The sequence below is a fragment of the Nyctereutes procyonoides genome, unplaced genomic scaffold (genome assembly GCF_905146905.1).
Source record: "Nyctereutes procyonoides isolate TBG_1078 unplaced genomic scaffold, NYPRO_anot_genome, whole genome shotgun sequence".
Lineage (NCBI taxonomy): Eukaryota > Metazoa > Chordata > Mammalia > Carnivora > Canidae > Nyctereutes > Nyctereutes procyonoides.
In genome coordinates this window covers 17700874-17728037 of record NW_026575136.1, presented here as the reverse complement: position 1 = coordinate 17728037, position 27164 = coordinate 17700874, and the positions used below count along the sequence as shown (strand labels likewise).

The following is a 27164-nucleotide window of genomic DNA, read 5'->3' as shown; positions in this document are numbered from 1 at the left end:
ATTTAACATCTCTCACTTCACCAAATTGCTTCCCTCCTCCAAACTGCAGTGCCATTTGTAGTGCTATTTCATTTATAAACATCCTTTTCATTGTCACAGCCTAGCCTGGACGCGCTCAGCTCTATACTCCCACATTTCCTTCCCAAAGCACTGACATGCTTATCGGGGCAGCATTACCTTATAATAGCATCCACATTTTCTGAAGTTACGTTAAGTTGTAAGAGTGCTGGTGGAGAAAGGGATGGGATTAGTTACCTAGCTGCACAGGAAACATAAATGATGCTGATCATTAAAATATTTCCTAAGAGCCTTTCACAAAAAAAAAAAAAAAAAAAAAAAAAAAAAAAAAAACATTTGTACTGCAGATATTTACACAAATACAGAGAGAAGGTATAGCCTAGTGTTGGAAGAGACAGATGTAAATCTTCTGGCAAAATAGGATGATCACCTGCATTTTTGAACACGAGTAGGCAAAAAAGCATCATTATGAGGGATGGGGCACCTGGCTGCCTCAATCAGGAGAGCACCACGATGGCTCTCGATCTTGGGGTTGTGAGTTCGAGCCCCACACTGAGTATAGAGGCTCCTTAAGTAACTAAATAAACTTCAAAAAAAAAAAAAGGATAATCTTCTACGTCAGTTGTAAATACTCAAGATTCATATAAAAACATATTAAAAAATAAAAATAAAAACATATTAATCCAAGTCAGATTACCAACATGAATCTCTCTACTCTAGCAATATTCTGATATCTGCAAGGACCACTTGCTTTAATGATGTGTTTACACACCAACCTGCCAATTTGCAGTTCACTTGCTTTCTCAGAAGAAGGAAGAGACCCAATATTTGCAAGTCCACAGAAAGCTCTTCAAAGCCATGGCAAACTTTGCTTCAGACTTTGAGTAAGTGAGAATTAAGAGCTGTGATGTTTCAATTTATGAAAGAATAAAGTAAAAACCCTGAATATTATCCAAGTCCTTTCTAGAACAGGCATTATTTGATTAACTCTGATTACTCAGCGAGACGTACCGGTCCCACAGCGCTGGTGCTAGGAATTTTAAAGAGGCACATATAACCTCACGCGTCTGCACAGGGCCTTTGTGGTTGAGGAAGGATAAGCCTCTGGATGGGAAACAAGCCAGAGAGTCAGAGCATGCAGGGCACATGGATATGCATCCCCAGGGAGGAGAAGGAGGCTTCTTCATAGGGCTTCTCTCGTCCCATCTGCTGCAGAGCGCTTACGGAATTTTCAATAATACCCCAATTTTGTTGTTCATAAACCTTCATTTGTTGAGCCTTTACAAAGTCCCAGGCCCTCTGCTAAGCACTGCTTGGTCATCTTCACAGCAACCTCATTGCGGTAGGCCCACTTTACAGGTGGGAGACTAAGCCCAGAATAATTTCCATAGGTAGCCAAGTTTACAGAACTAGTGAAACACCACAGATAGGATCCAAAGTCTTGACCAGCTGACTGTGAAGCCTCATGCTCCTAACCACCTGCCACAGCAAGCAAGCAACCAGGTTCCGAAGACTCTGTTCACCCAGGGCGGTTAAGATAGAATGTGAACTGCACCTTCACAAAGTTAGTGACCAGTAGAGGAGCTGAGGTATTATCTATAGGGTGGCACGTTCTGTGCTATAACAAGAGGACACCAGAAGACGAGGCCCCTTCTCACTTAAGGGGCTAGTTAAGGGTCCTTGAAGATGGGCTACATGAAGTGTGTCTTATAAAAAAAAAAAAGGATACAGGAGAGTCAGCACAAGGATGAGAAAGTAAGACAAAGAGAATGGTGTGCAAAGCCATGAACACCATATGGCTGTTGAGGAAACTGCTATAACAACTGAAAGAATGAGTGTAGATGAGCTTATACGTGGAGCTAGGGAAGGAAGCGGGGCCAGAATCTGGAGCTTCTTCAGGACTTAGAGTTAAGCTCCCATTCTTCTGTGGTGTGCCTGTAGGACCAAATGCCATTTTGACAGTGTATATAAAGCTCGGGAAATTCTGATTTCTACCTAAGGGTAGCTTCAGCCCCAAGTCATGGAGTGACCCATACTAGAAGACAGAAGACACATTTCGGGAAAATCTTAGGACACAGATTAGATAAATTCTCATAGATTTCTGTGCATAAGATTCTCTCTCTCTCTCTTTCTTTTTTTAAGTGAGGCAAACATCTGTGGCACAGTAGATTTCAGTGATATTTAAAAGTTAAGGAGAAGCCAGCTGTGTTTGCTCAATGGCAGTAAACACTGACCTCTGATATTTTAGGTCTAGGCTAACAAAAATCACTCTACCAGGAATCTCTAAAAGGCAGACACCCTTTGATTCAACGATTGCATTGCCAGGAGTAGGTCTCAAAAGACTCGCAAGAGATATGCACAACAAGAGTATCCTCTGAATACAAAATCATACATTAAGGCACTATTAACAAAAGTGAAAACTTAGAGACAAACCAATATCGGTATGGGGATAGAAACTATAAAATCGTAAGGAGGAATTACAAAATGAGACTCATTTGTTAGAATACAGAAAAGAGTTAAAATGCATCTCTCTCATATATATATATTACAGGGTACCATGATTGTCTCACTTATGTTAAAAACAGACAATAAAGAGATTTAGGTGTACATTTGTTGTGATGAGCACCGGGTGATGTACAGATTGTTGAATCACTATATTGTACACCTAAAACTAATATAACACTAGGTCAACTACACTGGAACTAAAACAAACAAACAAAGACAACAAAGACAGAAAGTAGACTCATGGTTGCCAGGGCATGAGGGGAGGGAAGAAGTCGTTCCAGAGTCAGAAAGTGATGATGGCTACACAGCTTTATGAACACACTAATAATGAGTGAATTATCTGCTTTCAACAGTGAAATTTGATGGTATGTGAACTATTTCATAATAAAACCCAACAAACACCAGATAGATGCTAGGTGCATGTATTGTGGGGGTTGTGGGGTATTTAAAGTAGACATTTAATTTATCTACAACCACATCCTCCAAACATAGGCACCTCCAGGGCTAAGACTCAACTGGATATGACCTTAGAGAAATAACCACGATGTGTGCTCATGAAGTGCCCTACAGGACGCAAAGGATGACCCCGGAAGCAATACTTGCATCAAAGAAATACTAATTTTTTATGTCATGTTCCAGCCTTTGGAGATGAATTCTCCTTGCGAGAGGGGCCACAAATATCCAATCCAATAAAATCAACCAGCACTGAAACATAGTTAAAGCTATATATAGCTTTATTAATCTTTAACACACTTTCTTAAATAGACTCCTAGTTGGTGAAAGTTGCTCTAAGTGAAATTTCAGCAAATGAAGTCTCATGAGAAGCCCTTCTTAAGGGTTACGATGAAAATGATTTCTTTTTGCGTAAAATACAATTTTTAACACTGTGCCTAATAGAACAACAAAAGTAGAGGGGCTAGCTGTAAATGAAATAGATTTTATGGCCATGGTGTTCATCAACGGATTTAAGACACAGAAGCGGGATCCCTGGGTGGCGCAGCGGTTTGGCGCCTGCCTTTGGCCCAGAGCGCGATCCTGGAGACCCAGGATCGAATCCCACGTCGGGCTCCCGGTGCATGGAGCCTGCTTCTCCCTCTGCCTGTGTCTCTGCCTCTCTCTCTCTCTGTGTGTGACTATCATAAATAAAATAAAAATTAAAAAAAATTAAAAAAAAAGACACATAAGCTTAGATAGGAAGAGCCACCTAAATGGCAAGGTGTGTATATTGTCTCTAAGGTGCGTGTTTATGTCTAAATATCTCTGGATGACCTAGGTTAGAATATAGATAGTGTAAACCTAATTGTTTAAAGACCATAAGGGAAAACATGCAGATAATACAATACAGATTCTCTCTCTCACACCCACATGCGCCCCCCGCCCCACACACACTGGTATTTATCGAACTATTTACATGCAATTGCTCTAACCCCTGCTCACTGGATTCCCGATTAGTCATACCACCCCCAGGTTCACTGCTCTAAGGAAATTAAAGTCCTTATTCTGGGTTCTTGAACCCCACTTCAGTGTAGAGGAGGTTTCTCTGCAGCACCAACAATCCTCTGGACGCCAACTGGGTATTCGTTTGGACAATTCAACTCAATTCTGACGTCTATCTATCTGCAGACAGAGGGGATTCCACAGGTTGGGGGTCCTACAGCCCCCCTTTTCCCACTTCAGAGGGTAGTCACAAACCCAGGTAGTCTTCACCTGTGTATCTGACCCACTAGCCGTGAGTTCCAACTACTCCTCCTCAGGTTAGATCAATTTACTGGAGCAGCTCACAGAGCTCAGAGGAATATTTTACCTACTAGATCACTGGCTTAGTCCAAGAGTATGACTCCGAGACAGCCAAAAGGAACAGATACGAGGACAAAGTGTGGGGAAAGGGTACAGAACTTCCACGCCCTTCCCAGGCACCACTCCCTCAACATCTATGCATGTGCGCCAACTGGGAAACTCTTGGAATCTTCTGTGGATTTTTATGGAGGCTTCAACACATAGGCACAACTGATTAAATCATCGACAATTAGCTATTGATTCAACCTGACCTCCAGCCCCTTTCCCCTCCTAGGAGACCAAGGGAGTGGGCTTGAAAGTTCAAACCCTCTACTCACAGGACTGCTTCTTCTGCTACCCAGGCCCCGTCCAAGAGTAGGATCCCATATATATATAATGTAATATGTATATATATATATATATATATTACATTATTTATTACTTGCGTATGTGCGCATGCGTATGCCCAGTGTATTGTGAAATGAGATGATAGATTTAGGACCTACCCTGCTTACTTATTTGCTAATAAAAATATCTATTGTTGTTGTTTGGTTTTTGTTCTATGCTAAATTCAGGATTCAAGTTCCCAAACAAGTTCTTTGCTGCATCAGGAACACACGGCTCCTTCATGTACTCCAGTGGCTTCCCATTCTCTAGAAATCAACGTTTCTGATTTATTCTAATTCTCACAGTTACTAAATAATAGGCTTATCCACAATTATGGGTGTAATGGTCAATGGATTAGACTGCTTATTAGAGAATACGAATAGATTTTAACTATAAAATTAGACTATTAAAACAATAATTTCTTAAAGGGAAATGAGTAAGTGCTTTCACTAACAGTACTTTCATCTACATCTTAACAGGAAAGGTTTAAAATGATTTAGGGACTACACACACTGAGCATTTCTATGATCCCTTTTAACTGATGTAGTTTCTAGAACATCCCCTAATTTAAAATGTTCCCTTATTTTGTAGAAAAACTTTGTATCTAACATAAATATCTCAATTCAAAGGTCTTTATGTAACATTACATTTAAATAATAAATTTTAACATGGACGTTAAAAAAATTAATAGGAAAAAAACGAGTACCAGTGATAGGTTCATAAACATAAAAATTCTTTATTAAATTTATTATCAGTCATAATTTCATCAGAAATTTACAATGATGCCACCTAAACTATCTACTTACTCTGATTTAGGGCTTTGTTAGCCTGACATTTGTCAAAAAAAAAAAAAAAAAAAATCAAGCTTTTGTACTCCAAAAGGGTCTTCTAGAATGTAAAAGAGTTTTCTGTTACTATCACTGAGTTATTTAAAATATTGCTCATTGCTCCTTCATTTTTATTACACTACCAGCAAAAATCACACTGAAGCTAGCTTAAGGTTTGAATTAAAAAGAAAAAAAGTACTCTTAATATAATGATTTTTAGAATGAAAAATTAGCTATCTCCATTGTCACATGAATTAGAATTCATAACAAAGAAAAGGAAATGAAAGGTAGGAAGATTTTTAAAATTTATTTTGTTGATGTTTCTACTATAAAAAGCCCTGTCAAGTTCTCTTTTGTAATTTTTATAATGTAAAAGATGTCTTTCCACTGTGCATATTTCTCAGGGATATATTTCTATTTTAATTTTATTGCAGAGTTAATTGACTTAGGAAGGAGACAACTAAAAACCTATTCTTTAAAATGCAATTATTTAAGTCCAGGGTGGGGAGTATATGGGTAAGGAGGTATTGGGGCAATGTTGGTGATTATCTCAGTTTTATTTAGCAATAAAATCTAAAAAAAAATATAAGATTAGCACATACACAACAATTACTTATAGCACCACATTTCCATATATATATATATATATATTTTTTTTTTTTGTTTGTTTGTTTGTTTTTTCCTCTCTCTCTCATGTTTTAACCACAAAACAATAGGAACATTTAGCTAACTGGAGATAATTAAGACCATTAAGAATTATGGAGTCTGAACAATTAATTTATTTTCCTACTTATTGTTTGAAAATAAATACCATCCCTATTGGTTTAAAATAAAAGAAGCTCTTTTCTATAACTGCACCTTCCCAAAACAGAATTCTGAGAGTATTCAAGGGCCTTGGGATACATTTTCCAAACTGCTTGACCAGATGAACTTGACCTTCTAGGCAAGATTCTTATATTTGTTCCTGTAGAGAAAAAGAATATGAACATTTTTTCTTGCTGTTTCCTTTATATAATGTTTGAGTGACCTCAGGCGATGTAGTTCATTCTCCCTTCTCTTAAGACAAGTTCCTTTTTCTGTTTCCTTTTAAGCAAAAAACGTAAAGGTCAGATTATCATTTCACAAAATGCTCCATTCAGCTGAGGCGACTCTAGCTTCTCTCACCATAATATGCTTTCACTAATTATTTCATAACTCATTTAAATGGGAGGCATTCTGGAAAGGAATTCACTGCAACAACTCCTCAAGTAACTAATTATTTTTTTTTTAACACAGGGGAATTTTAATTATAATGCCTGTGTTATTTAAAAGCAGTGTGTGACAATTTGCATCTTGAAACATCTATTGTAATAGGGAAGAAAAAAAAATGCTCCTGAATGAAATAACAATTCAAGTAAAGGCAATTTAGTTGGCCTTTTATTTCCTTGATTTTCAAGAAACGGAAAGAAAAAAAAATGCAAACTGAGCCTGAATTATAAAACCACTTACAAAGATTAAAAGAGAAGAAAAAATCTTGCCCCTATAAAGAGTATATATAACCTTATTTTTATAGTTACATGTTCTCTATATTTTAGGAGAGATTTATCATTTGTCATCATTTAATGTATAGCTGTGGTAGCAAAATCTATCATTTTAGAAGAAAACAGCCAAATCATACTGTTTTCTTCTAGGGAGTTGATATTTTCAAGGGACTAAATGGATAAATAAAATCTATTATTATTATTACAATAGTGACTATTGCTCTCCATTAGTTTATATTTTGGAGAGTTTTATTGGTTAAAAATAAATGGCTACGTATTCACAGTGTCCTTACATCTAGTCCCTAGATTGAGCAGCAAAGTGATAAGGGATTAAGTATGTGCCATCGTTAGAGAAGGTGGGTTCCATCGTCTGCCTGCAGAAAGTCACTATCTTTTTTTTTTTCCAGTTTGTTCTCTATTAATTTGGGTATCTGTATCACAGAGCGTTTTTGAGCATTATGAGCTACTGCATATACATATACTGTTCAGAGAGGAAAATCTCACCCAGAAGTCAGCGGTTTTAACAGTCAAGATGTAAATGCTTATAAATTAACAAAAGAAGAATTTACCTGGACATAAATGCCCTATAATGTATCCTGCATTCAGTGTCCCTCTACTTGAGGAGGGGGGGCTGATCCCACTGCATCCCCAAGAGTGTAAATACAAGTGAGGTAGCACTTGGGTTCCAATTGTGATGCTCATAGCCCTGCAGAGGAAGTGGGTGGGCCAAGAGCTGGGTGGTTGGGTGGGTGTGTTGGGTGGCGGGTGTGCTGTGGTGGTGTCACGGAAAATAAACAAGACGGTCCTTTGGAGATTACTCAAAGCAGCTCTTTAATAGGGTTTTCTTACACGCTGGTTGGACGCTCCTCTCCCGCAGGGGAGGGGGGTTATGTTACACTCTCAGTCTAGACCAACTGACCCCTGTCAACTCAGCTTCAGTGAATCTTTTTCAGTTGGAAGGACAACAAGGAGGCTCTGTTGAGAAGACTGCCCAGCATCTTTTTCTGAAATGAGAACAGCCGTTGCATGATCTAGAACTCCTGGTCTGACCAGGACAAATTATATTGGCTTCACGGACAGAACACTAGATCAAGTTGTGAAAAATGAATCTCACAGTCAAACAGATTTTGGAACAGCTTGCCAACAAACTGCATAGATTCAACTTTTTAAAAACTCAATTCAGGCTTGCCAGTTTGTGCTTGTAGATTGCGAAAGCAGATATCTGATCCAAGTTGACAATATTTATAGCTCAGGATTTGTAGTCTATATTTCTTCCTCTCCCAACCCCTCCACAAATGTTCTGTATCATTACAAGGAATAATCAAAGTTGTCATTTCCTAATAATATTGATTGTAATAATGTCACAATATCCATTTTTAGGTCTATTTGTACTACCACTGCTGCCAGTGAATAAGAATCTACTGCATACCATGGTTTTACGTGCTAAATGTTATTTAAAAGCCAGCACAATCTTAGGAGATAGGTTATTATTATGTCGATTCTACAGAAGAGGATCCAGAGGCTCAGACAGCTGGCAACATCTGGAGTTGGGAAAATTTGACCAGATGCAAGGTCATCTTGATGTTATGGGTTATGGAAGGAATGAGGACGTGGCACATGCCTTTTTTTTTTTTTTTTTTTTTAAGTAGCATATGGATATCCCAGCACAGTCCACCTTCTAAAAATCTAAGACCCTATGGGCTCAAGAGAAACTTTTGGCCCCTCCCCTAACCATACAGAGTAATCTAAATCGGAGGTCTTTCCCACACAAGGGTTATTAGCTAAAATAAATTTTATTGGGAAATCATTGCCATCCATATAGCAAACCCCTAATAACAAACTTCTGTTCTTCTTACTCTGTGAAGTGCATTCCTTTCCTCTGAAATCCCAGGCCCCTACCCCTATTCCTTAGTTCCGAAATGACATACAGATCTGATTTTGTCTGAGTGTCTTTAGAATCTCCACGTCTGTGTGGATACCCTGTATGCATACTATTCAATTCTGTTTTCTCTTGTTCATCTGTTCTATGTCAATTGGATTCTTAGTCCAGCTGGATGGACCCTGGACAGGGACAGGAATTCTTATTTCCCAACAATGGAAACCTCTCCATATGTGGCATAAAGCTCCATGTATCCACTGGCAAAACAAATATATAAGGAATAACCACTAAACATGCCCCACACTCTGACGGGCAGAGGGTGGAGAAGGGAAGGATAAGTTTTGCAGATAAAGTCTGACTCTGCTTCTCTCTTTAAAGTCCCAGTCTAGAGGGTTAAACAGAAGTATCCATGGCAGAGAAATACTGCTCTACTTTAGAGTAGAGCTAATTGGATACAGACAAAATTCCCAAGTTTCAGCCGGGACAGGCCAAGCTGCTTTCCAATGGAGTAACAGCCCTTACCGACAGAATTTGCTTTTATCAGAAATGCCAATAGTCAGTAGTAGCTGGTTACACCAAGAACTTTTGTTGTTGTTGTTTTGTTGTTTTTAAGAGAGAGAGAAAGAAGTAGGAGGGCAGAAGAGGAGGTGGAGAGGGAATCTTAAGCAGATCACGCCCAGCACCCAGGGCTCCATCTCACAGCCCCAAGATCGTGACCTTGGCTGAAATTAAGAGTTGGAAGCTTAACTGACAGAGCCACCCGGGCACCCCACACTGAGACTTTTAATAAGATGTTGGATGGGATGGTAGTCCTTGGCTTATCTTTTCTACTCCCCCTCCCACTTCAGCTAAGTTTGCACTTAGGTTTTAGAGTTTGAAGAGCATGTGAGAAGTTGCTAGAAAATAGGATGGATGGTGCATGGCAAGATCACTGCATGAAATGCTCTGATTGATTAAAGATAGATTTCATTTGCCACATTTCTTTTTCTCAAAAGACACTTCGAGAAAGCAGAAGTGGAAGAAGGGCATTATTATTTTAAATGGACTTTCCATTGTACCTGAGGGTACCAAACAGGTTTTTTTGTTTTTGTTTTTTGTTTTGTTTTGTTTTGTTTTTTTGGTCTTTTGTTTTTTCACTCAAGCAAAGCTGTTACCTTTTAGTGGTGACTGGTTTACTGACTGCTAATGCTTTAAAAATGAGATTAAATCAGGCCCATGGTCTTTATTACAAGGAAGATATATGCCCCTTGTGCATTCCAGTGGGTTGGCAATCTTAACCTCGAAAGACATAACATTGATGTATGCTGTGTTGCCAAACAGCATGGTGAGTGTTTAAAATGCTGTGAACAGCCTTATTGCCTCGAAATGATACAATCTAATATTAGACTGTAACTCAGTGACTGAATCTGCCAACCCATCCTTCTATAGAACAGGAAAGTTGAAGCCACTCCGTTTTAATATCTCCCAGGGAAGGGATCATTCTTCATTCCACCATTGAAACAAAGCACGTAAAAGTGAATCTAGATTGCAGGAAAACTGAAACCACGTCAAATCGAGTCATTTTCATTAACGGCACATATGCATCTGCCTTTCAGAAGAGGGTGTCGAAATGCCAGCCTCTTTCATTCACGTCGGCAGGATTATCCAAGCAGCGTGGGCAACTGATGGGTGGGATCTGAGAGCCCAGAAATTCTTAAGCTAGAGAAAATAGAATTGCACCCTTTTCCACTTCATTTGGAATAATCTGGAAAAGCAGATTTTACCTTGGTCCTCAGTACTTATTCTACTTGTTCTTTTTTTTTTTTTTTAATTTTTATTTATTTATGATAGTCACAGAGAGAGAGAGAGGGGCAGAGACACAAGCAGGCTCCAAGCACTGGGAGCCCGACGTGGGATTCGATCCCAGGTCTCCAGGATCGCGCCCTGGGCCAAAGGCAGGCGCTAAACCGCTGCGCCACCCAGGGATCCCTCTACTTGTTCTTTTTAATCAATCATAATTTGCATAGACTTTCAGTCCTTTCTACCCTTTATGCTCATCAATCAAATGCCTGATGCCCATCATTTAAAGGACCCAGGGCACTGATAGCCTTAGTTTGCAGGATCGGAATGCCACCTCCCATGTTTCCAGAGTAAAGGGGACTTTCTGCAACCATGCTTCAGTATGTTGTCATTGCTAGAGGAGGCAGGGTGCCACCAGGTGGGTTGACCAACTTTCCTAGTTTTGGTTGAGACTGAGGGGTTAGGGCATTGCACTTTCAAATGCTAAAACCAAGTCAGTCCTGGTTAAAGCAGGATGATTGGCCACTGTATCTCTAGGTAAGGACCCAGCCCACCAAGACGCGCTTGGTCAGGCACAGTCTGGTTGGTGCATTTTCACTGGGTTTCTAGACTGACTGCATGGCAATAAAATCTAATTTTTTATACTGGCACCTGATCAGAACAACTCTTGTATATTTTAACTTCTGCAGGCCCTCAGTAGAAGAATGTGTGCTGGAGAGATGGTCCTGTCCAATTGTCTTAGTACATGTTATTGCTGAAAAGGAGTCTTCATTCTCACCAGTATTTTAGATTTTAGACTAAATGGGCCCTGGGAAAAGAAGCCCTTATCAGATGGTTGCCCTCTTAGTTTAATTTTGTACTGAGAGCTAAATATTAAGTTTGGAAGTAGCCCTTAAAACCTGTTTACCCATTTGAAAGCCTAAACTTATTTCAGGTTGGATCCATTTGCCTTGCATTATATCCCATACCAAAGGGTTTTCTTTGTTTTTGTTTTTTAAAGCCCATTTTAAGCTAAGTCATTACAGAAAGGAGTAAAATTCTGAGTCTTCTCTTTACATATCCAACATTTCAAGGGCTCCCCCCAAAATAATAATAACAATAATTATTAGCTACCCTCTAACCAAATCAAGTGGAGCAGAAGGAATAATATCCATGGATTCCAGAACATCTTGTACTATTTTTTTAGGGTCTACACCACTTAAAAATATTCAGATGGAAAGGAAAAAATGTTCATCTTATTAGTTAATTCATAAGTCAACATATTACCAAGCATATGTGGATGCACTAATGCAAATTTTTATTTCCTTTTTGGAAATCTATATGTTGCATTTCAAATCATTGTAATTAAAGAAAAACTCACTGCACTGAAGGCAAAAAAAAAAAAGTTCTGCAAAACTTCAACACTAGTGATTCTGTGAAATGGAATTAATTGGGGAATCATTTTTCTAATATTTTTCTGCTAATGAAGAGTAACCCCCCCCAGACACAAGCAGTACATCAACTTGAGACAATCTTTGTTTCTAAAAATCCCGTAATGCTGTGTTAGTTGTTGAGATCCTTTTACTGTTTTCCAAGCAATTAAGGATAAAGTCAGTCAAAACCATGAGGGAACACGCATAAATCTTTTTTACATTGTTCCCTTATCTAAAGAATGTATACTGTTTCTGCAAAGATGATTTTCTTATCCACCAAAAGAGAGAAATAAGAGAAAGAATCCACTTACCCGCTACTGCAACTTTTGCTGTCCGACTAATAATTGACCCAGAATCTCCTAAAGATGCCTCACATTGGTAGAGTCCCTCATCTGGCTTATGGTGCCTGGAGTGAAGTATGTTCTGTATCAACAGAGAGCCATTTGGAAGTTGCTGCTTCCTTTCATCCATCCCCAAGGCCAGGTGGACTCCATCTTTCTTCCACTTGATAACGGGGACTCCTCGGTCAGACTCAGCAGAGCAGTTCAGGAGGACGTTTCCTCCCCGCATGGTGACAGCATCAGAAGGCTCGGACAGGAAGTGCAGTGATGTGAAAGGCTTAATCTGGAAACCTGCAACAAGGAAACACGGGGAAATAAATATGTTCACTTATTCAAAGAGATCACGGGCTTTATCCCCCTGCCTCTTCTTTACAAAACTTTTTTTCAAAAAAGCTGCGGTCCTTGAAAAATATTCAAGAATAAATGATATTGGAGGAGGGGCAAGACGGCGGGAGAGCAGGGTCCCCAAATCACCTGTCCCCACCAAATTACCTAGATAACCTTCAAACCATCCTGAAAATTTACGAATTCGGCCTGAGATGTAAAGAGAGACCAGCTGGAATGCTACAGTGAGAAGAGTTCGCGCTTCTATCAAGGTAGGAAGACGGGGAAAGAGAAATAAAGGAACAAAAGGCCTCCGAGGGGGAGGGGCCCCGCGAGGAGCCGGGCTGAGGCCGGGGCGAGTGTCCCCAGGACAGGAGAGCCCCGTCCCGGAGGAGCAGGAGCTGCACCAACCTTCCCGGGGGGAAAGGGGCTCGCAGGGAGTTGGAGCAGGACCCAGGAGGGCGGGGATGCCCTCGGGCTCCCGGGGACACTAACAGACACCTGCGCCCCGGGGAGAGTGCGCCGAGCTCCCTAAGGGCTGCAGCGCGCACGGCGGGACCGACCGGAGCAGCTCGGAGGGGCTCGGGCGGCGGCTCCGCGGAGGGGGCTGCGGGGCGGGAGCGCGAATCCCACAGCGCAGGCCCCGGAGCACAGGGCGCCGGGACACAGCCCAGGATCCGGCCTCCCCCGGGACAGGCAGAGGCCGGGAGGGCCCGAGACAGAGACAGCGAGGACGCTCCTGCCCCGAGCTGAGCAGATCAGCGGCCCCGCCCCGGAGCCTCCAGGCCCTGCAGACGGAGAGCCGAGAGCCGAGCCCCGTAGTTCCTGCGGAGGCTGAATCCAGGCTTCCAGAGTTGCCATAGCAACTGCGGCTGATCCTCCTGGGGCCCCACGGGGTAAACAACCCCCGCTGAGCCCTGCAGCAGGCAGGGGCAGAGCAGCTCCCCCAAGTGCTAACACCTGAGAATCAGCACAGCAGGCCCCTCCCCAGAAGACCAGCTGGACGGACCAGTTCCAGGGGAAGTCAAGGGACTTAAAGTCTACAGAATCAGAAGATACTCCCCCGTGTTTTTTTTTTTTTTTCTTTTTTTATTTCTGATTGCTTCCCCCACCCCCCCTTTTTTTTCACCTTTCTTTCTTTTTCTTTCCCTTTTTCTTCTCTTCTTTCCTTTTTCTTTTCTTTTTCTTTTTTCTTTTTCTCTTTTCTTTCCTTCTCTCTCTTTCTCTCTTTTTCCCAATACAACTTGTTTTTGGCCACTCTGCACTGAGCAAAATGACTAGAAGGAAAACCTCACCTCAAAAGAAAGAATCAGAAACAGCCCTCTCTCCCACAGAGTTACAAAATCTGGATTACAATTCAATGTCAGAAAGCCAATTCAGAAGCACTATTATACAGCTACTGGTGGCTCTAGAAAAAAGCATTAAGGACTCACGAGACTTCATGACTGCAGAATTTAGATCCAATCAGGCAGAAATTAAAAATAAATGGAATGAGATGCAATCCAAACTAGAAGTCCTAACGACCAGGGTTAACGAGGTGGAAGAACGAGTGAGTGACATAGAAGACAAGTTGATGGCAAAGAGGGAAACTGAGGAAAAAAGAGACAGACAATTAAAAGACCTTGAAGACAGATTAAGGGAAATAAACGACAGCCTAAGGAAGAAAAACCTACGTTTAATTGGGGTTCCCGAGGGCGCCGAAAGGGACAGAGGGCCAGAATATGTATTTGAACAAATCCTAGCTGAAAACTTTCCCAATCTGGGAAGAGAAACAGGCATTCAGATCCAGGAAATAGAGAGATCCCCCCCCTAAAATCAATAAAAACCGTTCAACACCTCGACATCTGATAGTGAAGCTTGCAAATTCCAAAGATAAAGAGAAGATCCTTAAAGCAGCAAGAGACAAGAAGTCCCTGACTTTCATGGGGAGGAGTATTAGGGTAACAGCAGACCTCTCCACAGAGACCTGGCAGGCCAGAAAGGGCTGGCAGGATATATTCAGGGTCCTAAATGAGAAGAACATGCAACCAAGAATACTTTATCCAGCAAGGCTCTCATTCAAAATGGAAGGAGAGATAAAGAGCTTCCAAGACAGGCAGGAACTGAAAGAATATGTGACCTCCAAACCAGCTCTGCAAGAAATTTTAAGGGGGACTCTTAAAATTCCCCTTTAAGAAGAAGTTCAGTGGAACAATCCACAAAAACAAGGACTAAATAGATATCATGATGACACTAAACTCATATCTGTCAATAGTAACTCTGAACGTGAACGGGCTTAATGACCCCATCAAAAGGCGCAGGGTTTCAGACTGGATAAAAAAGCAGGACCCATCTATTTGCTGTCTACAAGAGACTCATTTTAGACAGAAGGACACCTACAACCTGAAAATAAAAGGTTGGAGAACCATTTACCATTCAAATGGTTCTCAAAAGAAAGCAGGGGTAGCCATCCTTATATCAGATAAACTAAAATTTACCCGAAGACTGTAGTGAGAGATGAAGAGGGACACTATATCATACTTAAAGGATCTATCCAGCAAGAGGACTTAACAATCCTCAATATATATGCCCCGAATGTGGGAGCTGCCAAATACTTAAACGAATTATTAACCAAAGTGAAGAAATACTTAGATAATAATACACTTATACTTGGTGACTTCAATCTAGCTCTTTCTATACTAGATAGGTCTTCTAAGCACAACATCTCCAAAGAAACGAGAGCTTTAAATGATACACTGGACCAGATAGATTTCACAGATATCTACAGAACTTTACATCCAAACTCAACTGAATACACATTCTTCTCAAGTGCACATGGAACTTTCTCCAGAAGAGACCACATACTGGGTCACAAATCGGGTCTGAACCGATACCAAAAGATTGGGATCGTCCCCTGCATATTCTCAGACCATAATGCCTTGAAATTAGAACTCAATCACAAGAAGAAGTTTGGAAGGACCTCAAACACGTGGAGGTTAAGGACCATCCTGCTAAAAGATAAAAGGGTCAACCAGGAAATTAAGGAAGAATTAAAAAGATTCATGGAAACTAATGAGAATGAAGATACAACTGTTTAAAATCTTTGGGATGCAGCAAAAGCAGTCCTGAGGGGGAAATACATCGCAATACAAGCATCCATTCAAAAACTGGAAAGAACTCAAATACAAAAGCTAACCTTACACATAAAGGAGCTAGAGAAAAAACAGCAAATGGACCCGACACCCAGCAGAAGAAGAGAGTTAATTAAAATTCGAGCAGAACTCAACGAAATTGAGACCAGAAGAACTGTGGAACAGATCAATAGAACCAGGAGTTGGTTCTTTGAAAGAATTAATAAGATAGATAAACCATTAGCCAATCTTATTAAAAAGAAGAGAGAGAAGACTCAAATTAATAAAATCATGAATGAGAAAGGAGAGATCACTACCAACACCAAGGAAATACAAACGATTTTAAAAACATATTATGAACAGCTCTACGCCAATAAATTAGGCAATCTAGAAGAAATGGACGCATTCCTGGAGAGCCACAAACTACCAAAACTGGAACAGGAAGAAATAGAAAACCTGAACAGGCCAATAACCAGGGAGGAAATTGAAGCAGTCATCAAAAACCTCCCAAGACACAAGAGTCCAGGGCCAGATGGCTTCCCAGGGGAATTCTATCAAACGTTTAAAGAAGAAATCATACCTATTTTACTAAAGCTGTTTGGAAAGATAGAAAGAGATGGAGTACTTCCAAATTCATTCTATGAGGCCAGCATCACCTTAATTCCAAAACCAGACAAAGACCCCACCGAAAAGGAGAATTACAGACCAATATCCCTGATGAACATGGATGCAAAAATTCTCAACAAGATACTAGCCAATAGGATCCAACAACACATTAAGAAAATTATTCACCATGACCAAGTAGGATTTATCCCCGGGACACAAGGCTGGTTCAACACTCGTAAAACAATCAGTGTGATTCATCATATCAGCAAGAGAAAAACCAAGAACCATATGATCCTCTCATTAGATGCAGAGAAAGCATTTGACAAAATACAGCATCCATTCCTGATCAAAACTCTTCAGAGTGTAGGGATAGAGGGAACTTTCCTCGACATCTTAAAAGCCATCTACGAAAAGCCCACAGCAAATATCATTCTCAATGGGGAAGCACTGGGAGCCTTTCCCCTAAGATCAGGAACAAGACAGGGATGTCCACTCTCACCACTGCTATTCAACATAGTATTGGAAGTCCTAGCCTCAGCAATCAGACAACAAAAAGACATTAAAGGCATTCAAATTGGCAAAGAAGAAGTCAAACTCTCCCTCTTCGCCGATGACATGATACTCTACATAGAAAACCCAAAAGCCTCCACCCAAGATTGCTAGAACTCATACAGCAATTTGGTAGCGTGGCAGGATACAAAATCAATGCCCAGAAATCAATGGCATTCCTATACACTAACAATGAGACTGAAGAAAGAGAAATTAAGGAGTCAATCCCATTTACAATTGCACCCAAAAGCATAAGATACCTAGGAATAAACCTAACCAAAGAGGTAAAGGATCTATACCCTAAAAACTATAGAACACTTCTGAAAGAAATTGAGGAAGACACAAAGAGATGGAAAAATATTCCATGCTCATGGATTGGCAGAATTAATATTGTGAAAATGTCAATGTTACCCAGGGCAATTTACACATTTAATGCAATCCCTATCAAAATACCATGGACTGGGATCCCTGGGTGGCGCAGCGGTTTGGCGCCTGCCTTTGGCCCAGGGCACGATCCTGGAGACCCGGGATCGAATCCCGCATCAGGCTCCCGGTGCATGGAGCCTGCTTCTCCCTCTGCCTGTGTCTCTGCCTCTCTCTCTCTCTCTCTCTCTCTCTCTCTCTCTCTCTCTCTGTAACTATCATAAATTAAAAAAAAATTAAAAAAAATACCATGGACTTTCTTCAGAGAGGTAGAACAAATTATTTTAAGATTTGTGTGGAATCAGAAAAGACCCCGAATAGCCAGGGGAATTTTAAAAAAGAAAACCGTATCTGGGGGCATCACAATGCCAGATTTCAGGTTGTACTATAAAGCTGTGGTCATCAAGACAGTGTGGTACTGGCACAAAAACAGACACATAGATCAATGGAACAGAATAGAGAACCCAGAAGTGGACCCTGAACTTTATGGTCAACTAATATTCGATAAAGGAGGAAAGACGATCCACTGGAAGAAAGACAGTCTCTTCAATAAATGGTGCTGGGAAAATTGGACATCCACATGCAGAAGAATGAAACTAGACCACTCTCTTGCACCATCCACAAAGATAAACTCAAAATGAATGAAAGATCTAAATGTGAGACAAGATTCCATCAAAATCCTAGAGGAGAACACAGGCAACACCCTTTTTGAACTTGGCCACAGTAACTTCTTGCAAGATACAACCACGAAGGCAAAAGAAACAAAAGCAAAAATGAACTATTGGGACTTCATCAAGATAAAAAGCTTTTGCACAGCAAAGGATACAGTCAACAAAACTCAAAGACAACCTACAGAATGGGAGAAGATATTTGCAAATGACATGTCAGATAAAGGGCTAGTATCCAAGATCTATAAAGAACTTATTAAACTCAATACCCAAAAAAACCAAAGAATCCAGTCAAGAAACGGGCAGAAGACATAAACAGAAATCTCTCCAAAGAAGACATAGACGTGACCAACAAGCACATGAGAAAATGCTCCGCATCACTTGCCATCAGGGAAATACAAATCAAAACCACAATGAGATACCACCTCACACCAGTGAGAATGGGGAAAATTAACAAGGCAGAAAACCACAAATGTTGGAGAGGATGCGGAGAAAAGGGAACCCTCTTGCACTGTTGGTGGAATGTGAACTGGTGCAGCCACTCTGGAAAACTGTGTGGAGGTTCCTCAAAGAGTTAAAAATAGACCTGCCCTATGACCCAGCAATTGCACTGTTAGGGATTTACCCCAAAGATACAGATGCAATGAAACGCCGGGACACCTGCACCCCGATGTTTCTAGCAGCCATGTCCACAATAGCCAAACTGTGGAAGGAGCCTCGGTGTCCATCGAAAGATGAGGATAAAGAAGATGTGGTTTATGTATACAATGGAATATTACTCAGCCATTAGAAACGACAAATACCCACCATTTGCTTCAACGTGGATGGAACTGGAGGGTATTATGCTGAGTGAAGTAAGTCAATCGGAGAAGGACAAACAGTGTATGTTCTCATTCATTTGGGGAATATGAATAATAGTGAAAGGGAATATAAGGGAAGGGAGAAGAAATGTGTGGGAAATATCAGAAAGGGAGACAGAACATAAAGACTCCTAACTCTGGGAAACGAACTAGGGGTGGTAGAAGGGGAGGAGGGCGGGGGGATGGGGGTGAATGGGTGACGGGCACTGAGCGGGACACTTGATGGGATGAGCCCTGGGTGTTATTCTGTATGTTGGTAAATTGAACACCAATAAAAATCAATTTATTAAAAAAAAATAAAAAATAAAAAATAAAAAATAAATAAATAAATAAATAAATAAATAAGAATAAATGATGTATTAAAGGAAGAAAAGAAGTGCCCAACTGAGCTAACCAAATTAATGCAATGATTGACCTAAAAACAAATAATTTGAGAAATTAAAAATTCATACAAATTTAGGTACAGCCATCACCACTTATAAGTCAATGCTTAAAACGATAGAAAAGACTAATATTTTCCAAATAAAACTAAGATATTTTATTTATTTATTTCTATTTCTATTTTTATTTTTTATTTAAACTAAGATACTTTAAAGTAACAATGGTTGGATGCCAGCATGGCTCAGCAGTTAAGTGTCTGCCTTCGGCCCAGGGCATGATCCTGGGGTCCCAGGATCCAGTCCCATATCGGGCTCCCTGCAGGGAGTCTGCTTCTCCCTCTGCCTGTGTCTCTGCCTCTCTCTGTGTATCTCTCATGAATAAATAAATAAAATCTTAAAAAAAAAAAAAAGTAAACATGGTTAGTAGTAGAGCAGTAGTAGTAGTACCTCTAAGATTTAGGGGGGGGGGTTCTATCTCTGCATTTTGATTCTAGCATCCATCTATTTTTTAAAGAAAATCTACTGAGACATGGTGTTTCAACATCATCATCATCATCAACAACAACGACATCAACTCTGAACACCGTGGGGAAAGTTATTTAGAACAAAGCTCTGACGATTTTTAAAATAGGTAAGAAATGCCACTAGCAGAAGTGAGTCAAAAATGCTACTACCTAAAATCACAAATCCCTGAAGTGTCTTAATTTCCATCTGAATGTTGCTCATGAGCAAGGAAATTTAAGTGAATATTATATTCTACCTGGTCTTTTTTTCCCCCTATAAACATAAATGAACATAAGAAATCGACAGAAGGAAGAGAAACTCATTTAAGGATCCTGGGGGGGGGGGGGGGGGAGACAAGTATAGTTAAAGTATATTACACCCAGGGCTCACAACATAGCATTTAGCAGAATGCTTGGTTGTTGAATCATAGGATTTGACAAAGTTTTGGAGGTCATTGGGCTAACCCTTTGCCAAATAGGTGTATGCCTAAGTCATTCAATTCAAATTACTTTTAACTTTATTTTTAACCATCTTAGAGCTAAGGATTCTACAATGCCTCTTGGTATCTTGTTTTTAATATTTAATTATTCTTAGAGGATGACTGAATTTTCTTGCTCCTATTTCATCTCATATTTTTTCCTGAATTGCTTCGTGTGAAAATACAGAGGAAATGGACATTTCTTTTTAAGACCCTTTTACTCTTCTGAAGTATTTAATTTCTTTAAAAATGCCCCCTGAATTATATTTTAGCCTTCATGTATTTCAGGATAACGACCTTAATTTCATTAACTTCCTTAGTTTTTCTGTAATGGAAACAGTTGGTGCGTGTGTGTATGTGTGTACTTTGTGTAAGTTTTGTCTAGTTTTCTCTCATTTAAAAAGCTGGCGTCTAAATTGCTTATCATCAATATTCTCATAAAGGATTGATCCATACTAGTTCCAATGGACAGAATCTTTCTTAACTTTGTATATGAGTGGAGATAAAAGCCGGACAGTTTCTCACTATTCCCCTGTAATGTTACCTGTCATGGCCACTTTTGCTAAGCCTTCTATTTGAAGCCTGTTACTTTTGCTCTTGTGTTGAACTTTGCCCAGTGAACTGCATAATTTATTGTCATACACTCATTTCATCTAATGAAATGAAAGAAATGCTTTCTTTCACCCAAAGAAAGCAGCTAGAATTTTGCTCAAGTTAATAGAAATTGTAAAATAGCAGTAAGCATTTAAGTCTACCATAAGTAATGTTGGTAAAAATCTCAAAAGATACAGACTGGCTCCCTCACTGCCTACTAAGCTCCTCCTCCCTCCAAATCATTTTGGTGTAGCCAACTTACTCACTACTGCCCATGCTTCTACTGGGAAGTATATCAAATTGGGAGTCTGGATATTTAGCTCTTGGTCCTGCCTTAATTACTTAAAGACCCATGACTCAAGCAAGCCTTTCAAGTCTTCAGAATCTCAGTTCCTTCACCCGTGAAGTGAGAGCATTGAACTAAACACTCTAAAATGAACATCTAGTTTGGAAACTTTCAGAACCAGTATGGGTTGAAGGCATCCATCAAGCGCATTCTGCTTTGGCTTACTGAGATGCAGACTGATTTTGCCATAAATGTCTCCCCCACATCTCTGTGATATCCTCCTTTACAAGAAAAGAAACACGGGTCAGTGAACACCGAGCTTGAGATACCAAGGATGGGAAAGCAGAGAGACGTGCCAATGTCCTTGAATGTCAGGATATTTCACTAGAGTAATACCTGCAATTTCCATACAAGTGGCATTAATAAGGTAGAAATAAATTTAGAATTCAAGACCAGGCAACTATATTAGGAAGCATTTATTGCTTTTTGGTTCTTCCTGGGGCCTATATTTTAAACAACAATTTCATGTTGAACACCTTATTTATGTCACAGAACACATAATACGTTGAATGCAGCTGTTTATGACAGCATGTTAATGAGTATATGTGCCCATTATCACAAATAAATAATCCACTTAATCTGAAAGAAGGAGTTTATGACAGTTTTCAGGGCTGTGAATACATAATTTAGGAAAGTTAAATAAAGATTAACTTTTCTTCAAACGACTACCCTTGCGTTTTGCTGGCAATTTGAGCTTTTGTACGCTTTATAACGATTATATTTTTAATACATTGCTGTGGAATACAGGTATGTCACTGCCTTAAATAGCTTGCATTAATTACTTAGTTTTTATAAAAGATAGACTCAAGCCAATAGGATCTGTTGAGAAGTAATAGATGTGACTCCAATGTTCTCCTTTTCAAAGTTCCAGTCTATGTCGGCATAAACTGTTTGCACTCCCTTGGGAGCTATTTTGCACAGACTTTTTATTTTTTATTTTGCACAGGCTTAAGAAATGCCCCACTAACACAGCACCCTGACTTCAATTTTGGTTTCCCCTCTCTCTTAGAGTACTAGGCCCTCCTGGAGGGGTTTTGCCCATCAGTACATCATATTTTAAGATGAAATAATTTTTATCCATTGTTTCTTTTTTTTAATATTTTATTTATTTATTCATGAGAGACACAGAGAGTGAGAGAGAGAGAGGCAGAGACACAGGCAGAGGGAGAAGCAGGCTCCACGCAGGGAGCCTGAACAGGACTCGATCCCAGGACGCTGGGATCCTGACCTGAGTCAAAGGCAGATGGTCAACCACTGAGCCACCCAGGCGCCCCTATCCAATTGCTTCATCCAAGAATCCCTATCTGAAATCAACTACACTGACTTAATGTTTGAACAGAGAAAGATAGGTGATGAAACTGAAGAAGGCAAAGAAGTAGAAATCACTGTTGGAGCCTGTAGCTCAAAAAGTTGTGGCTGGAATTTGGGCAGGCAGTATTTGATGGGGGACTGCCAGCCTGGGAAATGAGTGAAAGAAATACTCAGAAAGCAACAGAAGAATGTTTTTGAAGAGTCAACATGGAACTACCTACTTTACAATTTTACAGAGGATTTTTGCATTAGAATGACGATGCTAGGGATTTCATCCAGAAGAAAATCAAGTGGAGAAGTTTTTGTTTTGGTTTGGTTTTATTTTTAAGATGCCACTGGTCATTCTATTGAACCTTTCTTTAAATAGTGACAATTCTCAATCTTGCTTCATAAAAGAAGTGATCTTTTGGCCTGCTGTAAAATCACATAATTAATAATATTTTGGAGAAATACATTTGATAGTACCTAAAAACCATCCACTAAGAAATCTCAGTGGTTGAGTCTGATGGCAGAGTTCATGATTAGAAGGAATGAGTCTCCAGGCCTCTTCTCCCTCCAAATGTTGGCTTGGGAAGATTGCTAGATTATCTCTGGGTAGGATTTAGGCATAGAACCTTAAATGCATTTAACCACTTGATCTTTTCTTATCTGTGTCAGTCTGAGAAAAAGTAATAAAGTGTCACATTGTTCCTGGACATTATTCTTTATTTTCATCTTCTTCTGAAAGACCGTATTGTATTTTATAAGCACATAATAATATAGCAAATCCTTCAATGTTTTTCCGATACAGATATAGAGGAGGGCTTGAGTGGTGACCCAAAGGAGAAATACTGGTATTTATTTGCTTTGGTTTTGTCAGACATAAGTAAGAATCAGAAATAGCACTGCCAGGAATATTCTAAGTTTATATTAATTGAGTACGTAGAGATAGAAAAAAAAATCTGTATTGTATTTTAGAGACTCATCAAAATAATCAAACAAATAGTAAAAATCTTTCTGTTAGCCTAAGTTCCTTTTTGCCTGCCCTCCTTCTCATATTCTTGTTAAATTCAAAGACCATTCGGTCACAGCAGCAGACTTAGAATGGGTTTTTAAAAATATGACATTTTATCTACAATATCAAACATTGTTAAGTGTGAAAAATAATTCCTCATGGAGTCAGACATTCCTTTCCAAGTCCAAAATGTAAAAGCGTCTGGTTAAAGCAATAAAAGCTAAAAAAATGAAATTTATGAAGAGTAGCATAAAAATAAAAAGAAGATCCTGAAAAGATTTTAAGATTAGAAAATGTCATACAAGTCCCCATAGAATGTGCGATGCATAATTTTATCTCTTTCAAGTTACAAAACTTTCACTTTGGGATGCATGGAGATTGGGATGATCCCCAAATTCTTGTAATCAACCCAGAAAACTCTGCCATCGTTATCTCTTCTTAAAAATATATGCTACTGCATCTGCTTCTCATGTGTTATGGAAATAGATCTCCACTGAAGGAAAATAAAATCGTTCTATGAATGATAGAATATGATCTCTTTTTAATACATCAAACACCAATTACAACTCTGGACTTCAGCCCTAGCAAAAGTTTATAATGCTTGTGAGACTTTGGTTTGGAATGGGGGTTTTAAAAAGCAAAAACAAAGCAAAATGTAAGAATTAAAAGAACCCCTAACTATATATGGGCTTTACTGGGTTTGGGATATCAGAATATAAATTCTGAAACTGTGATTCTCAAACCACAGTTCCCAAACAAGCAATAGCAATACTGGAAATTTGTTAGAAATGTCTGATCTCAGGCCTCAACCCTAGACCTACCTAATCAGTAACTTTGGGGATGGAGTCATTAGCTCCATATTCATGAAATCTTGACCGCCACTTCTCTGAAGCATCTGGTGGCCAGGCCTAGGGCCTAGGGGTCCTTGTATTCTTTGTACTGCCCTGTTATAAATTTCCAAATTTGGGAGCTTGTGTAGTTTGGGTCAACTATTTTTGTAAGTAGGGAGATGAAATTATGGGGATGATCCAAGAGGGCAAATAACTGAACATCTTCTCAACACATATTTTATTGATACGGTCAGTACATTTCTTTTTGAAAGGTTAAGGAAAAGTGAAGACAGGACCAAGGAAGAGGGCTATTGTTGATAATACATCATCTTTCCACTTTGTAACCAGCAATGTGTCGGGACCCCAAATGGCTGTATTCCATTAAGCCAAGTTTAAATTCCAGTCAATTAAACAATTAGAACGTTCCTTGTAATATCCTTGGTTCTTCATACAAGGAACTGTCAAAAGATTTCTTTTGATGAACTACAATCCTCTCTCAAAAGAAGTTTGGTAGGGTATGGTATTCCTTATCAGACTGCACTTCTTCCATTACATTTTCTCCCCATGGTATAATTGTAGCCTTTTAAAACGCTGGAACTCTAGACACTTGCTTGGCTGATCTATCCCTCATTTCAAGTTTAATATCTAGACGGGCAAAACCATAATTGCACTCACTCTGCTGTAGCCTGGAGGGTGTACTCTACGTGCTCCATCCTAATGCAAGACTTTAACATTAGCCAGTCTAAGGCAAGACAGTGCATCGCACCAAAAGACCAGAACCAATGACCACTGGGGTTTCGGTGCTTTTTTTTTTTTTTTTTTTTTTTTTTTTTTTTTACTTTGGTAAGAGACAGAGTGAACAGAATTGTCCAAAGATGTGGTTGTGTCTTTAAAAAGATTGTTTACATTCCAGTCTTTGCTAGAGACTAGCATATTTTGAAGCTGTTCAACTTCAAGACAATTTTTTATCACTAACACATGGAAATTAGAAGTGAATTAGATTTCGTGAAATTTATTCCTTAATTTAAATAATGCAAGGGAAGACTTACCAGGAAGAAATACAGGTACGTTTTACTAGGGGGATTTATTAAGAATCATTATAATGTAGGGAAGCTATGGATGAAAATTTAAATTAAAAATTTTAAAGGACACTTCAAGTTCCTCCCTCATTAGAGTTGCCAGATTTAGCAAGTAAAAATCAAAGGTATCAGTCCTATTTGAATTTCGGGTAAGCAAAAAGTAAGGTTCTCATATAAATATGTCCTAAACACTTCTATTATAACATAGGGCATACTTACACTAAAACATTTGTTGCGTACCCAAAATTCACAGTTAACTGGGCATCCTGTATTTTCTATCATATCCCATGTGAATTCCCTTCCTTCAAATCATGGCAACAGTAATCAAATAGTTTATGAATTCTCCTACTCCGCTCAGTTCTCATGTATCTGAAGAGAAGAGTGATCTGTTGGACAGCTACCCTGATTGAGTCACGAGAAGCGATTTTAGCGTCAAGACGTTTTCAGACCTAGTCTACCACCACCACATGTCCATGTAGAAAGGTTGTTGAACCCGATTTGTTCTTGACATAGTGATTCTTCTTTTCTCTTCCCTTTACAAGACAGGGAGCAACATTCAGAAATATAAATACAGGATGTGAAGTTCAAGAAGCAACTGTCCCAGCAGAAATTGCTTAGTGAGCCCACAGAGGCTTCACATCAGACATGCAGAGCACATGGCACCTTCTACAAGGCAGAGGAAGCCTTGCTAAGATCTGAGGTTTTCATAGGGTGAGAAGTGTGTGCCCCAGGCAACTGTCTGAGTGTCCTCTGGCTAAATCCAATAGTAAAGAAAAAAACGATAAGGGCCAAGATAGAGTGGGAGAGGAGCTTCCTCATCCTTTTGCTGCTTTAAGAGCTAAATCTCTAAACCACAGCTTGATGCTGCTGGGTGATACTGGGCAAATTGTAATGTTTTTTTTTTTTTTTTTTTTTTTCCTCTCAGCTCAACAGGTAATGCAGTCTGACATCTAGGTTATCATTCCCTAGGCCTCATGCAAAATTAACATTTAAAAGAGAAACTTTGATGTGCTGGTTAAGCTGCCCTGGGTTTGAACCTTTAACCCTCTTCATTTTGGTTAAATGTAAGCTGGCTTTCTCCTCCCCTTGTGTTTTTCATCAGTGTTTCTCAAAGTAGAGGGATGGATGGCTCTTCCCTCAAGGCTTATCATGAAGGCACAAGTGTCAACATGAATAATAAGAAAGATTATTCAGAGTATTTACCAAAAGTATCAGTTAATGGGTATCCAGCACATAAGAATATCTCCATCTGGATGACAGTGAAGAGTGGGCAAGCTTTGAAGATGCCATTAATTATAAGGGGATGGACTGTTTTTTAATAAGTTATTTATATTTACTGCACACAAATAAGAAGATATAGACACAAAGCTAAATATAATAATCGCCTATAATCCTGTTCATCTGGTGAAAGCCACTGTTAAAGTTTATGTCCATTTCCTTCCAAGACAGGATTGATTTTTTGATTCATGGTAATTTGCTTTATTACTCACACAGTTGTAATAATATTTGAGAGAAAAAGAGAGAGACAGAAGGAGAGAGAGAACACTCACCTATAAGCATGTGCACACCCTCTGGTCTCTCTTTCTTATGAGGCTTCTAATCTCATCGCGGGGTTTCCACTCCCATGACATCATGTAAACCCAATTACCTTGTCAAAGGCTCCA

The 27164-nt window shown here is 39.6% G+C and overlaps 1 protein-coding gene across 1 annotated transcript in view; it reads right to left on the bottom strand.

Annotated features, from left to right (window-relative positions):
• LOC129495456 (netrin receptor DCC-like) overlaps positions 1–27164 on the bottom strand; it is a 735527-nt gene that overhangs the window by 689822 nt on the left and 18541 nt on the right. The window contains exon 3 of the mRNA XM_055302992.1: positions 12415–12735. Within this exon, the coding sequence (XP_055158967.1) occupies positions 12415–12735 (321 nt within the window). The remainder of the gene's footprint in view (positions 1–12414; positions 12736–27164) is intronic.